At 41.6% G+C, this 16,701-nt stretch overlaps 1 protein-coding gene across 2 annotated transcripts in view; it reads right to left on the reverse strand.

The window, feature by feature from the left end:
• Positions 1-16,701, reverse strand: part of EPG5 (ectopic P-granules 5 autophagy tethering factor) — a 98,750-nt gene that overhangs the window by 3,124 nt on the left and 78,925 nt on the right. For both annotated transcript variants that reach the window (XM_019739695.3, XM_019739694.3), the window contains exons 36-43: positions 14,170-14,345; positions 11,798-11,983; positions 11,086-11,295; positions 10,250-10,394; positions 5,821-6,063; positions 4,478-4,694; positions 3,795-4,010; positions 2,089-2,203 (exon numbers count right to left, since the gene is read on the reverse strand). In XM_019739695.3, coding sequence (XP_019595254.3) covers positions 2,089-2,203; positions 3,795-4,010; positions 4,478-4,694; positions 5,821-6,063; positions 10,250-10,394; positions 11,086-11,295; positions 11,798-11,983; positions 14,170-14,345 — 1,508 coding nt within the window. The remainder of the gene's footprint in view (positions 1-2,088; positions 2,204-3,794; positions 4,011-4,477; positions 4,695-5,820; positions 6,064-10,249; positions 10,395-11,085; positions 11,296-11,797; positions 11,984-14,169; positions 14,346-16,701) is intronic.

Below are 16,701 nucleotides of genomic sequence, written 5' to 3' on the forward strand. Positions count from 1 at the left end.
AATGTTTAAACAAGTAAAGGGATTTTGGTACCAGGCTAACTGCTGTGTGAACAGAGTTCACGCTAAGAACAAGAATCGATGGGGACAAGCCCTCCCATTAACCATAGCGTGTGTGTACATGTGTGTGTGTGTACATGTGTGTGTGTGTGTGTGTCTGCGCGCCGTGTTTCCCTGAAAATAAGATGTAGCCGGACAATCAGCTCTAATGTGCCTTTTGGAGCAAAAATATAAAACCCGATCTTATTTTACTGTAAGACCCGGTCTTACATGATATAATATAAAACCGGGTCTTATATTAATTTTTGCTCCAAAAGACGCATTAGAGCTGACTGTCCGGCTACATCTTATTTTCAGGGAAACAGGATGCATATATATCTATACATACACATAACACGAAGGCATGATTGAAAGTTAATACATCAGCTTGTGTGAACGTGCCAACGGTTAGAGGACGAAATGTGTCTCTAATTGCAGCAATAAACATTCAGGGAATGGTGTGGCAGAAGTAATTGCACGTTCTACGGTTATTTCAAATATTTTTTGCGAATTTCTTCAGAGATTATTGCAGAAATTGGATGAAGACAATCTGGAGGAAGTGGGGTTTGTTTTGGACAATGTCAGCCTCCACAAAACCCAGGAAGTACGTGATCTTGTTGGTTAGACAAGACACACTTTATTATTTCTACCACCATACTCTCCAATGACGAACCCCATTGAAAAAGTTTTTTCAAAAATTAAGTTCTGCGCAAGAAACAATTTGGCAGATCCGTCAAACTGTGAACACTTAGTAGATGTTATTAATCATTCTGTTGCAACTATTACTCCTACAGATTGTCATAATTATTTTATGAATATGTATGTATATGAAATTACCATGAGCAGTGGCAGGAGAACTGTTATACATGAAGCTATAAGTAAATAAGTATTTCTGATGGTAAATAAGTATTTTATGTTTATTATTAATTAGATGCAATGAAATGTTTAATTTTAACAATAACTTAATATTGGATTTATTTTTATTACAAAGATTAAGAAAACATTTTTGTGGAAAAATTTGATGTGTAAAAGGATGAACTTGATTTGCAAAAAGGTGCATTTGATTTGCAAAAGGGTGAATTTGGAGTGCAAAACCTGTACTGCTTGACCTTTGCCCTTAATAACCAAGCTATCACCCTGTAGATGGCTGGCTGAGACATTATAAAGCTGCAGTAAAAGAAGAGCTAAGGGGCCTAAGCGTTTACCATTTGCAGAGAGCACTGCAGAACGGTAGGAGCGTGAAGCTCGGAGCCAGACTGGCCAAGTGAATCCTGGATTCCAGCCCCAGCACTTATTAGCTGTTTAATTTGGGACAAATCTTTGTCTCCATTTCCTCATCCATAAAACCAACATAATAAAAGTTCCTTTGTTATGAGGATTAAATGAGTTAAAACTTTAACTCATCAGCACCAAGCGAGTTAAAATTTGGAACAGTGCCTAGGCACGTAGTAAGCACGCAAGAACACCAGCTCTCATTGTGTATTTGGTACACCTTTGTCTCTGGGCAGCCTGTTTACAGGTGAAAATAGTTACAGGAATGGAAGCATGTGGACTTCTGTGTTTTTAGAACACACTGTAATTTCTCACAGCTACCATTTTGTTCACGTTAGGTTATTCCAACATCAGCTAACAGCAGTCAACCTCCAGACTCACAAGAACCATTTCCTTGGTTTCTAATTAAAACGGAGCTAACCACCATCATTTGCAACCGTGGCCTCATCTTCTGTGCCAGTCCCCAGCTCCCAGCATGTGGCAGGTCAGCGCATAGTCACATTCAGCAGAACCAAATTCTATCCCAGACCGGCTTGCCTATGGCCTCACTTCTACAATGGCAGTAATAGTGCTGTAGGTAAGTACCTTTACACGACATGGTTTAAAATCTGAGGCCGGCACAGGCGTCACCCATTTTCCAGGTAGTGCCACACTAAAGGACACGCTACGCTACTGCAGATCATCGTGGCATCAGGTGTAGACCAGCTGCCACCTCCCCACACCCAGGGAGAGCCTGGTGGCAAACTGCTACCCCTTCATTGTAAAGCTGTTTGTACTGACCTGCTGAGCTTTGGGGGTGAGATATAACTCAGAGCCAGGCTTCAAACGGATCTGGTCCTCGGCCGGAACCTGAACTGAAAGGAAGGCAGCCATGCTTCGGGCAATCACTCGGAACCTTGGGAGGTGTCAGGGGGAGGTCAGAAGAAGGACATGACTATTAAAGTAAGCATTTTAAAGTAAATACCATATTTTCTGTGAAAAAAGACTAACACATTCCCAGACCTACTGTTGTTTTCAGCCTCTTCGGGAAAATCTTATATAGCATGAAGTAGGAGCCTCAATTTTCCCCTCCATTATTAATGCCCAAACAATGCGAGCATCATTCAGACTCATGAATGAAAGTGTTGGCAAAGATGTAGAATAACTGGAACTCTCAGACAATGCTGGTGTGAATGTAAAAAACGGTGCAGGTGCTGTGAAAACGGTTGGCAGGTCCTCAGTAAGTTAAACAGAGCAACGATATGACCCTGCAATCCCACTCCTGCATATATACACAAGAGCACTGAATAGAGGTGTTCTAATAAGAACCTGTAAATGAATTTCATAGCAGTACTACTCATGATAGCCAAAAGATTGAAAAAAACACCCAAATACCTATCAACTGATGAGCAGATAAACAAAACATGGTATATCCACACCATGGATAAAATATGGATAAGCCTTGAAACTTTATGCTATGGGAGAGAAGTCAGATACGAACAGGCCACATATTATATGATTCCATTTATATGAAATATCCAGAAGAGGATACACACAGTCAGAAAGTCAATTAGTGGTTGCCAGAGACCTGAGGGGGGAGGTTGGGGAGTGACTGCTTAATATGGGGTTTCTTTTTGGGGTGATGAAATGTTCTGGAACTAGATAGTAGTGATGGCTGCAACAACACTGCGAATGTGCTAAATGCCACTGAATTGTATGTCTTAAAATGGTTACCATGACACGTTTTATGTTATGTGTATTTTACCCCAATTTACGTGAATCAGAATCACATAGTCCTGATAAATTCGACCATAAGCAAACAAACATGATGTTAACTGGTCAGAACGAGGTGGCTCCCAAAGTTGCAACAACAGGATGGGCTATTCCACGAGGACGATGCCATCAGAATGGTAGGAAAACTCTTTTCAACACTGGTAAGGGCTTTAAACGAAAACCAGGATGCAAATAAATATTACGAGGTAAAATGGGAAGCTGATGGCAAATCCTTTCATGCCTTGGAATTTCTAGCAACAAAAATCTAGACTTGTTTCTCATTGCTTATCCTTCTTACCAATTCACTTTAACTCATCTTGACTTCACGGTTCTAGGAGGCTGAGTCCCCCCGGCACCTGACAGCCTGACAGAGCGCAGGCAGTGGGGGAAGCTGACTGGGGTATTTCGGCCTCACCCTGCACACCACCACTGGCTCCAAGGCAAAAAGAAATCAGCAGTGTGGCCAGGTTACCAAGTCAAAATACAACAAGAGATACTACTCAAAACACATTCTTCGAACACAAAGACAAAGTTGTTTTAAAATGAGAAAAAATAAACATGTTTTTTAAAATATAAAGAAGTGATCAGGCTCTGTTTTGTTTTTTTGGTTTTTTTTCCCTTAATCTTTGGGGGTAACCCTAGCCCATGTCAAAAACCTACTGAAGTATCACAATACCGAGGTAGGTGCAGACACTGAGGCCCATTTAGAAGAGTGGTGGCAGCTGCTTCCTTACCTGTTAGACAGGGGCGATTTCCGGCCAAACCCAATCGCCCCCAGAATCCCAGAGCTGAGCCGCTCCTCAGCCAGCAGGCTCTGCCTGCTCTGAAGCATGAGCAGAATTCGAATGACAGATTCTGTCAAGACCGAGTCATTCTGCTCCGTCTGAATCAGGGACAGCTGCAGGACTTGGTGCCACCACAAAAACAGCTTTGCCTCTTCCTGCACAGACCTGGGTGGGGGGAGGCCCAGGAGGAAAATAAAATTAGAAGTGGGGTTTTTTTCTATTCCCATTTAACTGAAAGTCCACATTTGAGTTTTAAGTACAAGGGGCATTTAGTGCTTTTAAAGCTTAGGCTAACAGGTAACAATTTATTGAACTCTTATTACATGCCAGACACTGTCACGTAGCTTCCTGTTCTGTCACTTAGTCCTCTTAACAACCCTGCAAATATTGTTACGGCTGCTGAACTGATAACGTGCTTCAAAATGCCTGTTTTAGGAAATAAAAAACCTGCTCAGAAAATTAGCCCACGCTAGTCAAAATCTTTCTAAAGCAAGTGTCACTGCACCTCACAGCCTTGTTTGTTCCTCTGTGTCCCTTGGTTCTGTGTACTTCAGTGAACGCTGACTTCAGCCCTACATTCCCCTCTTTCCAAACCCAATGGGTCTGACACGGCAGCCAGGGGGCCAACACACCTTGGATACACTTGTTCCAGCCACTTGCTTAAGAGGAGCAGAACTTTCATTTCGTTCCTTAGCGTCTGTTCGCTGTTTAAACACTGCAGCAAGTAGACATAAAGAGTCAAGTAACTGCCAAGGGACAGGCACTCCTGCAGAAATTCTTCTATGGTGAGCTCAGGGACTTGAAGGGACACGAGGATCGGGCCCCATCCTAAATTCTGATTGAGGGAGCCTAAGGGAAAAAAACACCAAAAGGAGACAGCAAAGTAAAAACCAGGTTCAAATGATTTAACTGGTCTAATGAATCTCTTCACTTTACACTGCCGGTCAAGGAAACATTGCCCTTGTTGGCTCCAGATGCCCCAGAAGTGAAATGTGCCTCGCAGCTTAGACTGGAAAGCCCTCAGGCTAAATGCCTGTGCCCTGCTAGCCACATAGACAGTTAAGAAATCAGGACTAAGTGCTGCAGTTTTGTCAATCACCTTTGTCATTATATTATGATCATGAAATCACATGTAGACACTCCCTGTCCCAGTCATCTAAAAGTTTTAGCTTTAATGCCATTTATAAGTATGTTATGAATACTTGGTGCTTTTCCAAGAGACATTATTATTACTCTATCCATTTCACAAACTGAATTAACACGATGTTGATTTCAGTAACATTACAAACATTTAGAGCATATCCCAGTGGTTCTCACTTCTTCGGGGGAACGAGGGTGGGGTGACATGGTGACACGCACAGCACCTCCCATATGGATTCATGGATTGTCAAGAAAGGGCAGAACCCAGACGCTTCTTGGCGTTCTCACTAACCCCCTTCTTCCTCTCCTGCTGTGTGCGCTATGACGTGTGTCTGCATGTCACGGTTGAGAAGTGTCTTCTGAGCAACTCTTCTTGACAAGCCAGGTTGTTTCCAGAATGTGAGAGTTCAGAGATAGAGAACTCTAAGGAAGGTCGGGGTGGTGGGGTGTGTGTGTGTGTGGGGGGGTTGTTGTCGAGGGAGCTTGACCTCTTCGTAACAGTTTAAAAGATGTGACAAGAAGTAATAAAAAGACTGAAAACTCAATTGAACAAGTGACAAAAAACAGAGAAAATGAATATGGTGGGTCATTACTCTATAGACTCTGGCTTACAGCCTTTATTTTAGGAATTATGACAAGATTTGCCATCATAAAATGGTTGGTCTATACTCCAAAACCAGTGATCAGTGAACGAGACATTCCCTCCCTTGAACTGTGATTGTACCGACAGACACGGGTCACAGGCTCTCATGCTAACGACAGACCCTTATGAAAATGACAGGCTACGTTCCTGAAACAACAGCATCTAGAGAGCATGAGCTGACCGTCCCCTTACCTTCTTTGAAGTAGGCAGTGATGCAGGCTTCCGTGGCCTCCGCCATGTGGCGGACGGAGGCCAGGCTCTGGCAGGCGGCCGTGAGGAGCGGCAGCACCGCCAGCCCCTGCACTTTCTGCTCGACCCAGGCCCGCACGCTGCCCCGGAGGAACTCTGCCGTGGGCACGGTCGCGTTGTTCATCATCATCAGGACTTCCATAAAGAGGCTGCTGAGGGCCATGTGGCGGGTCTGGCTGTCCATGTCTGCAGGGGACAGACACACACGCGTGACGGGGTGCCGGAATGGCGATAGGCATGGGATCAAGGGAACAACAGGGCTTTAGTCCTAGCTGCTCTCCGGGCCCATTTTACAATTCTGTGCCTGATCTCAAGGGCCCAGAAGGAAGACTCTGGATGGTACGCAGCTTTTCAGGACAGGATGTGGCACCTAAGTCCTTTGTAAGAGCAAAGTAGGAACGATTGCAAGATCCCTGGTTACAGTAGGGTGGCTGAGCAATATTTTAATAAACAGGCAGCTCAAGCTGGCATGAAAGAGTGACTTATTTATCAGAACATGCTTAATTATTCATTATTGCCCAACCTTTGCTCATTTGGAAAACCAAATACACAGATCTCAGTTGTCATTTCATAAACTAATTAGACACAGTACCTCCACCCCCACCACTGCCAAAGCTGCCAATTCTAGAACGATTTACACAGAACAGTTGTTGTTTAAAATGAAATATAAAAAGGAGGAGGAAAAACCTTTTTAAAGGCTCCTAAGAGCAGCTTTTATTTTTTTTAAATAAAAACAGACACCAAGTAATATAAATGGGTCTTTCCAAAACATTAAAATGTGAAAAGAGGATACTACACAAGAAAAAAAGCCAATTCATTTTACAGGAGAAGGGCAAATGAGTTGGTTACTAAGGTAGATTCTTTTACATTCAAAAACAGAAAATCCATTTCACTGAGAGTGTGTAGAGAAGCTATTCAACAGGTATTAGGTTGGTGCAAAAGTAATTGCAGTTCTTGTAATTATAATTAACCTTTTAAACCGCAATTACTTTTGCACAAACCTAATATAATTTTTCCCAACTATTTCTAGCTCTCCGAGTTGGGTGCTTTTTTTTTTTAATGGAATAGTGTGTGGCTTTGTCACACCAAGGCTTCAGTATTTGTCAATGCAGGTAGGGAGGTCTTATTACTCATCACACCCACGAGACCAAATTCACCCACTCGTACGGCATTAAATCAACCCTAACTCAATGTCATTAGAAGACCTACTTATTATCAAGCAAGGACTTCAAAGGCTTATCTCCGAATTTCAGCTGAATAGTAATTTAAACTTTAATATTCCTTTTAATTGTGACTCATAGGAACAAAAAATGACTACAAAAGCCTCCTAACAGATTTCAGCTTCTCCCCTTCCTATTAATCTCAACACAGCCAACAAATGTTTCTTAAAAAAGAGATCTGATCCCATCCTTCTTCTGATTAAGACCTTTCTAGAACACCCGTTTCTCCTTTGCCTGGTCAGCTGTTACTCAACCTTTATGGCCCAATCACATGATCAACTACGTTTCTCCAGGATTGCCTGTAATTTTTCTTTCTTTTTTTTTTAAAACATTCACTGAGTATTGTGACTTGCCAAGTTGGTGCTACATCTTAGGTCCATTATCTCATTGCGTACTTACAATGTCTACATGAAACAGGTACGTCATTCTCCACGTGCCCATTACATCCAGCTGTGCTGTTCAGGCCTCCTACGGGCGTACTGATTTTCTGTCTACTTGATCTACCAATTACTGTTTGACACGTGTGTCAAAATCTCTCACTGTAGTGAATTTGACATTTCTCTTCCTAGTTCTTTATGCATTTGCTACTGTTATTAGGTACAAAAAACTGAGAATTATTATATCCGCCTGGTGAACTAAACCTTTTATCAATTTCCAAAGACTCTCTTTTATCTTTACTAATGTGTCTTATTTCTTATTTATTTTTGTCATGCAACTTCAGGGAAGGAAACACACTAGAGATCATTTGGCTCTGTAATGCTTTCTGCCTTATAGTCCTATCTGTCTAATGTTAGTATAGCTATGCCAGCTTTCTATTTTAATATTTGCCTGATATGGATGCCTTATGGAAAGCTTTCTACAACCTATGTTTTAGATGTACTTCTTACAAATAACTTAAAGAAGGATGATGATGTTTATTAATCCAGTATCACAATCTCTATCTTTTAACCTGAACATAGGTCCATTTACAGTTACTGATATATTTTAATTTTACCATCATAGTTTGGTTGGTTTCTCACCTTCTCCACATTTTTCGTGCCATCTTTGGATTAAACAAATTTTAGCCATTCCTTTTTATCTGCCTATACTACCTGAGAAATTATATATCTTATTTCTATTCTTTTGGTGAATTTCTTAGAATTTTTTTAACATTCACATTTTATCAAGGTGTAAATTTAATCAATTTCTTGACCCTCTCAAACAATACTAAAACCTTAGAATGTTTTTAACTCAACCTCTTTCCTAACATACATACTGTGCTCATATAATTTAATTTTAGCTTTGCTTTTTAAACCCCTAAATGTATGATTATTGTAGTTTTATATGGGCATTTTTTGTTTACACTTTTCCACTTTCTCTGCTTATTATTTTTTTTGCAATTCAAGCTTTATACTTGGGATCACTCTACTTCTGCCTAAAGAACATGCTTTATTATTTCCTCCAGTGATGTCTACTGAGACAAACACCCTCTGTTTCAATGAAAATCTTTACTTCATCCTCTTCCTTGGAAGATGGTTTTTCGTTTACCATGCTGGGTTATCAGTCATTTCCCCACAGCATTGTGTTGTTACTGAGAAATAAGCTCTCAGCATAAATGTTCCTCTGTAGGTAACCTGTCTCTCCTTCCTGGATGCAGAAGTTGTTTCTTTGTCCCCAGTGCTTCCGTAGTCTCATTATGTGTGTACAGTGTGCGTTTCTTTCTATTTATCCTGCTTCGGATTTGCTGGGTTTACTGAATCTAAGGACTGTTGTCTTCCTCAGCCCTAGAAAGTTCTCGGCCTTGCTATCTCTTTAGTTACTGCCTCTCCCTAAATCTGTATCTCCTCTCCTTCTGGAATTCTGATGAAATGATTAGCTGTGTGTTAAATCTTCTCAGTCTATCCTCTATGCCCCTTAAACTCTCTTTTATATTTTTCCTCTGTCTATTCCACATTCTGGGTATTTCCTTCAGATTTATTTTCCAGTTTACAAGTTTTCTCTTCAGATAGGTTGAATCTGCTGTTAAACTTTTCCATTAAATTTTTATTACAATTTTTATATTTTATAGAAATTTTCTATTTTTCATTTCATATCTGATTATCTCTCATAGCTGCTTATTTCTACAATCCCTTTTACCTTAAAGACATTTTTCAAACCTTGGTTTTCTAACGTAATCTGTTCCGGAAGACCGTTCTTCCGGAACGGACTGTTCTTCCGGAGTTCTGAAATGTTCGAAAATAGCCAACAGCTAGGCCTCAGGATCTTGCATTCAGCGGAAGCCGCGTGACATGTTCGACTTCCGAGGCGTGTTTGAACAGCGAAGCATTTACTTCTGAGTTTATGGTGTTCGTAAACCAAAAGGCTCGTCAATGGAGACGTTCGAAAACCGAGGTACTACGGTATATTAAAATGTTTTTTTGTTTACTATGTTAATTATGCCAATATCTAAAGTCTTTATATGTCTGACTCTGTTGACTGTTGTTCTTTGCTGACTCACTCGTGGTGCCTTATTTCCTCACATGTTTTATGACTTTTTTCTTTTTTTTTTATTGTGAGTTAAGATTCCTTGGAACTCTGAGGACTGAGTTGATGATGGATTTCACCAAAAAGGATCTGTGGTTGCTTTCTGCCGGACACCTGGCGGCACTGCCAACGCAGAACTATTTTAATTTCTCAGATTGAGGGATGGGGGGGGCAATCTAGGTAGTATGAGTTCTTACTGCAAACCCACATGAGGACCAGCTTGTACTTACTCATTTTCAAAAGAGGTGTCTTTGTCACCACCACATAGACTTCTGATCCAACAGAAAGGTCACAACAGAAAATTATCTTTGCTTTCCTCCCTGAGGGGCAGGTTTACTTCTAGCTCTTCCTTACACTGAGGATGCCATCCTGTGGGATTATCAGTTGTCTAACTCAGCCCTCAATCCAGTTAACCTCACACCAGCGTCTGACAGCATCAACCCTTCCTCAGGTTCTTAATGCTCATGCCTCCCCCCAGTGCTGCGATAACACAGCGTCCGTAGGGTCCAGTCATCTCTCTGACCACTGCTTCTCCGGAGACAGGAATGACTGACTGTGTCACAACCATCTTCCCGGTGTCACGACCAAGTCTTACACACAGCAGAAGTTCATTTACTGAATAAACACATGACCTTCCAGTGGTCACTTACCGTGCGGGTTAAAGACAATGATATCATCTAAGAGCTTAGACATTTCCTGTTCTAGGGCTGCTAAGGTGATTTTTCCATTTTGTTCCAGGGAACTGAGGAATTGAACCATCTGATGAATGAAGGCTCGGCATTTTGGAACTGCATCCTGACAATAAAAAAAGGATCATTCAAACCAAAACATGCAAGCAGTGCTAACCGAGTATTCCCTAGGAGCACGGCACTGACTGCTTCAGTGGGGAGTGGAGAGGACAGAGCAGGAAGCCACACGAAGGAGTATCAAAGGGCCTGTCTCTAGGGATCTGCGGATCTGCGGTAACACTTAGACTAGAACCTATGTTCCCTGAAATTCCGGTAGAACACACTTCCTTTTTTACCACATTAATAACAACATTAACCACACACTAATTACTTGCCAAGAACATTTCCGAAAACTTTCATGTTCATTATCTACTTTAATCCTCACAACACCACTTTGAGGCAAGGTATAGTTTCAATTCAGATCAGAAAACCAGGTCAGAATGGCAGGGAGTTGGGGACCTGAGTTTTTCAGACCTCAAACTCATTCATGTTCCTAACTTCCCTGCCATTCTGGTGCCAATGGCATTCAGATCACTAAACCCAACAGCCCACTGATGGCCCATAATTCTTTTGGCCTCCTGTTAGCATGTGACACTGCTAGTAAATAAAGGCTTACTAGCGATAAATAGAACTAAAAGATCCTAGCAGCCAAAATACGAGTACACGTGACAGACATCCTCCCACTTTCTCAGTAGCACTTATGCCATTACCAGTCCTGAGGAACACTCTCTGCCTTCTAAAGCACTCACTCAACTTACAAGATGTTTCTGGCTGTCCGTAGGAATGGAAAGGCCTGCAGTCACTTTTAGGAGCTTCACGATTAATTCAGCAGAAGATTCCTTTGCCAGGAGGATGGATGGCTGATAATGGCTGCTGAAATAACTTAGCACGCTCTGATATGACACAATATCCACAAGATGCCATGAAAGTGAGCTTGTCTGTCCAAGGAGACTAAGTAGAGGTGAATCCTAAGAACAAAACACATGTTCCTTTAGTTCCAAAGATCCCATTTTCCCAGAAATACGTGTCTCTAATTCATCTATTCATCTATAAAGTGACCTGTGATAAGCATAGAATAGTTAAGATGTCAAATAAATAGATCTACTCAAGTTAGGAGTACCAGTGAAAGTAATAAGCCAAGTCTTGGCAAAAACGCATTAAAATTTGTAAGTATTCAGAACCCAATTTTCAAAGGAACTCTCTGATCTGGTGTTACAATTAGCAATTCATGAGATGTAAAATAAACCTGATTTTTATATTCTGACTCAGTGTGGTTGCCTTCATAATCTGCAATTCGATTATGACCTACCCAAGAAAATCAGGCATCTAGTTAAAAAGACACATCCCAAATGCCAAGCATATATTCGCACTCATAGAGATGTTAGAGAGACAACTAACAAATGACAACTTCATAGACAGTGAGGCTCTGGGGAGCCTTGCCAAGCTTTATCACAGGCTCTCCACACTTACTGTTTGGTCTACCAGTTGGTCTTCCTTTGCCAATAAAATCATCATGAAAAGGAGGCAGACAATCATGCTCCGGGTCTCTGGGTGGGGACTGGGACTCCAGGCATCGGAGAGGACACTGACCCAATTGACCTCACAGAGGACAGACCCCAAAAACAAGAAGCAGCTCTTGGGGCTTCCTCGTTCCACCTACAAGGAAACAAATTAAAGCCAGCGTTTTGCTGTCTATGTATCTTGAAAACGTATATCAGTCCATGTTTACTAAATTATAGTTTTAAAAATCCACTTTTTCCCCCAGATTATAAAAGAATCATCCATAATCCTGGCCCACAGAGGTTTAGACTTAACATTTATAATATCTTTCCTTCCATGCTCAGTGCATGTGTACATTTTTCAGCTTGTTTGGAGTTCATTGCTTATTCCACTAATTCTTAGCAGGAGAGAAATGAGCTTGCCTGGCTCCAAACAGGGTGGTAAATCCCTGCCACAGTTAGTCACTGGTGCTGAAGGATGCGTATCACAGTCCTGAGATGTGCTGGGACAGGACAAAGGTGGAGATCGACTAGTCAGTAGTTGCCAAAGCTGAGCATGTATCAGAACCATCTGGAAGACTTACTAAAACACAGCGTATGGGGTATCGCCCCTAGAATTTTTCAATTCCTGCATCTAGAGTGGGTGCAGAAATGTGCATTTCTAACAAGTCCCCAAGTTGTAAGGATACTGCTGGCCCTGGAATCATACTTTGAGACCCACTCTATTAGTATATATACTTTTACACTGCCTTTCTAGTGCAATGTTATGTTATAAAAAATATCTCCGTATCTTCATAATTTCTGATAACTACATAATATTCAACTAAATCATATTTTAAATTATTAGGGATTGGGGGTGTGGCATATGTATTATAAAGTGTATGATCAATGTCAAAGTTATCTTTTATAAGCGTATTTCAAGTCTGTTTAAAAGAAAACACGGCCAGCTATAAAGTTTTCCTTTCAAAATGAAGGTTAAAAACCTCTACTCCACTGACAACATCACAATCAGGAATTTGGTGACTCGTGTCCTCCCATTACTAACACCATTATACCATGCTAACTACTTATTCATTTTCCTTTCAGAAAACGATTCTTAATCATCCTTTATCATTTGTTCTCTATGCTCACCCTCAACACCCTCAAAAGATGTACCTTAGCATGCCAACAAGACACCTAGAGCTACAGGTTCCAGCTCCTGGGCAGCTCAGGGTCATCAATCATGAGACTAAAACTCCTAGAAACACAGTCTACAGCATCCCTTTAGAGACACTGCACTAGTTAGTCTATCATATCGGGAAGGCTGCTCTCTTCCTTACATGCTGTCTTAGAGCTCTTCAAACAAACATTCCCTTCCATACTCATACTAGTGATGAATATCTACTTAGTGCCTGTCTCCTGGACCAAAGCTCACTACAAAATCACGCTTAACCTTGGATTTCGCTAAGACAACTGTCCTCAGCTTTCCTTAGAGCTCCAGAGGAGTGGCTGACAAGGGCGGCCCTGGGTGGAGTCTCCATTTAAAGCATCAAAAATCTACAGTACCTTTTACTACTTGTCATAAATATTGTGTGTCTGTAGTAATTAAAGCACTTAAGGTGCCTCAATAATAAACGTGACATTAAGAGGAAACACAAAAGAACTGATAACCACGAACAAATAAACTGAAACAATCATATAAAGCTAAGATTACATAGGGTTTTGTTTTTTTAAATAGAAAGTTAATAAGAACAACAAAAATGCCTGACTGGTATGTGACATTACTGTGCCTGATTTTTTTGCAACAGTTGCTTCTACTACAAAGACTCTTTACACACTTAGTGGCACTTCCCAAGCCATCTCAGGTCTTTACACGACTATGATGCATCAGACTGTTACACACACTTGTGTCTCCTACGATCTCATGACTCCCTTGCACAATGGCTTAAAGAAACTAACGGCTTGAGCACCAATTCACGTTTTGCTTTAACAGAACATTCAAGAAGAAGTAGTTCTAATGATACTATCCAAGAAAAACATGTAGACACAGAAACACCGAGAAGAGCATAACAAAGTCATTAAACCCTGTCCTCACAGGACAGTGTTACTCAAGTCTAGGGAACGGCTGCCATATTAGAGACAAAGCCTTTCTCTGGGTTTTAACTATAGTCAATGTTTTCCAGTCACCTACCAACACCAGGAAATGATTTCCACAGGATGCTGCTTTACACAAACACCATGTGGGCAACACAGAGTGTGGGCACAGTGCACACACAGCAACTGTGCCTAAAACCGCCAGTGCCGGGAGCACAGGCTGCTCCCCGAAGCCAAATCTCTCCAGGCTGAGGAGAGTGGACGGCTTACTCTGAAGAAGGCCTCCATGAGTGTCTGGTCGGGATGGAGGTCCGCCCACGGGAGTTTCCGGTAGGCACTATGGAAAGCGTACAGAATGAACTCGGGCATTTTGGGTGCGGTACATGCTTCACAGTAATACATCAGCTGTAAGCGAAGGGCTCCTTCGTCACCTGGCAACAGCTTATCTGAAATTGAAAAAGAGAATACAGCTCAAGACCTTTTGGGTTATCTTTAACCATAATAATAATAATAATAATAATAATAATAACTAACACAAAACACAAATTTGAACTGAAAGTCTAAAACCTAAGGTTCGCAATAGTTAGTATACAATTTCAAAGCTTTTCACATGCCAGGAGCTGGCGGGGCTGATGATGGCAGATTAATAAGAAAAAACGGCACTTTTCTCACTGGGGTAACTAGAATGAGCAGCTGGTGTGTAGGAGATAGCAGGGTAATCAGCTTTTCTTCAAGACTTCTAAATATCTGGCTTTTTAACTCATACACTTCCACAACCGCAACCCATTTTAGGCATCCCTTTAGTCCGCAACCAGGATCACTCGGCATTATCCTCACAATAATCAACTGCTTTGCGGCCTCAGGAGCAAATGGCAATAGAAGGGGTTTGGTCTAAGACAAATCATTTCAGCCTTTCCGGTTCTACGCAAAGGAATGGAGCACAAAGAAGAGAGCACCACACACAGCAACAGAAGCCCGATGGTGTTTCTCAACACTCACTTTTCCAAAATGACCAATGAGCACCAGCACACGGTACCAGTCAATTTATCATTTCTAACGTTCCTGTGTCCTCGATGGCCAGTACTTACTTTATCCTACAGCATGAACCATCAACACATGCTTTTAACAACCTTGTAAGAGCAGGCTGAAGGGTAGCACTTGTTTAAATACGGACAAATTATACGTTTGTTTAGCTGAGGATGGATATGTGGGTAGACGATGTCCAGGTAATCCCTGAGAACAAGACGAGCTTCCAGTCCCAGCCCAGGCACACACAAATTCTGTGACCTCCAATAAATTCATTTGGCTTTTCAGGTCCTCGTTTTTTACCTCAATAAAAGGAAAGTTGGATCAATGTTCTCACTAAAAGGCTACAATTTAATACTTCTTCATCTTGTTTTGCATAATTCTTACTTCCTCTCTCTGATATTATATCCTCCAGTTCCTAAGCCACCTTCTTATTTTATAAACACAGGCAAGAGCCTGTGAGAGGGCTTGCCCCTTATCCTATGAAATTAAACATATAGCCTTTGTGAGTATAATTTGATACTCCAATATTTTTCTCACCAATAAATATATTTTGGATGGTAAAAAGCAGCTAGAAGAAACTGCCTTCTAAAAAAAAGAGAGAGTATTATTAGGATTTCATGTGTTACTCATTGAACCAATATTTATCAAACAGATACTGAGAATAAGGCACTGATAACGTATCAGTAGGTTTATCGACTGTAACAAGTGTACCACTGGTGGGGGAGGTGGGCGTGGGGGAGGTTGTGCATGGGGGGAAGGCAGAGGGTATATGAATTCGGTGCATTCTGCTCAATTCTGTCTAAAACTGCTCTACAAAAACTAAAGACATACATATATATATATATATATATATATATATATATATATATCAGGAGTGTCAAAAAAGTGTATATACATTTTAAGAGATGTTATCTATGCTCAAGCAGTAGTTCACCATCATCAGAAGTGTCTGGATGCTGATGGTAACCACTCTGAGCACCTCTTGTAATTGCAGAAGTCAAACGTGACTTGTATTCATCTTCTGTTATCGGTATATATTCAGTATTACAACTTTAATATAGAACATTTAATATAAGAAAGTTTTCCTCTTAAAATGTGTGTCCATTTTTTGGCATCCTCTGTATACATGCACACACACAAACATACCGGTTATGTACACATGTCACGTCTATGCCTAAGCCCCACACGAGCACGTGGCAGCTATGGAGGTGCTCACTCAGGTCTCCCTTTCAGTGGAACTTGCTGATCCAGCTGCAGCATCTGCAGGGGCCCCTGCAGTGCCTGAGTCAAGGCCACACACTGTCCCAGGCAGCCCTCGGCCAACAAGTGCGCACGGCCCAGGACACTTCTGCCCAATGCGACGCCCCTCAGTGAAGAATCTGCACTGGAACCCCTGTTGGACTGGCCATTACTTTCTCACAACTGGACAACAGGCTGAGGCTCTTCCTTCCCACTCGCCTTTCACAGGTATCACACCTGTGCGGGGCTCTGAAGACGTTCCTTGCCGACTGCTGCGCATCTCCCTCTTACTAAACGGCACATGGAGACGGAAGACAAGAACCTCTAAGGGCCACGCTCTCTCTGAAAGGGCAAATTAGTGGGGAAAAGGAAACTTCACCTGGACTCGGAGTTGGGGAGGGGAGAAAGTTTACTGTGATAACTGAGGGCTGCCTGCAAGCTGAGCTTGGACTTTGATTTCATATGTAAGTGTGTGGTGTGAGAAACCCCAAGGCAAGAAATTATGTGGTTCCAATTGGCAGCAAATGCAGATTT

The sequence above is a fragment of the Rhinolophus sinicus genome, chromosome 4 (genome assembly GCF_057876585.1).
Source record: "Rhinolophus sinicus isolate RSI-liver-muscle chromosome 4, RSI-T2T, whole genome shotgun sequence".
Classification (NCBI taxonomy): domain Eukaryota; kingdom Metazoa; phylum Chordata; class Mammalia; order Chiroptera; family Rhinolophidae; genus Rhinolophus; species Rhinolophus sinicus.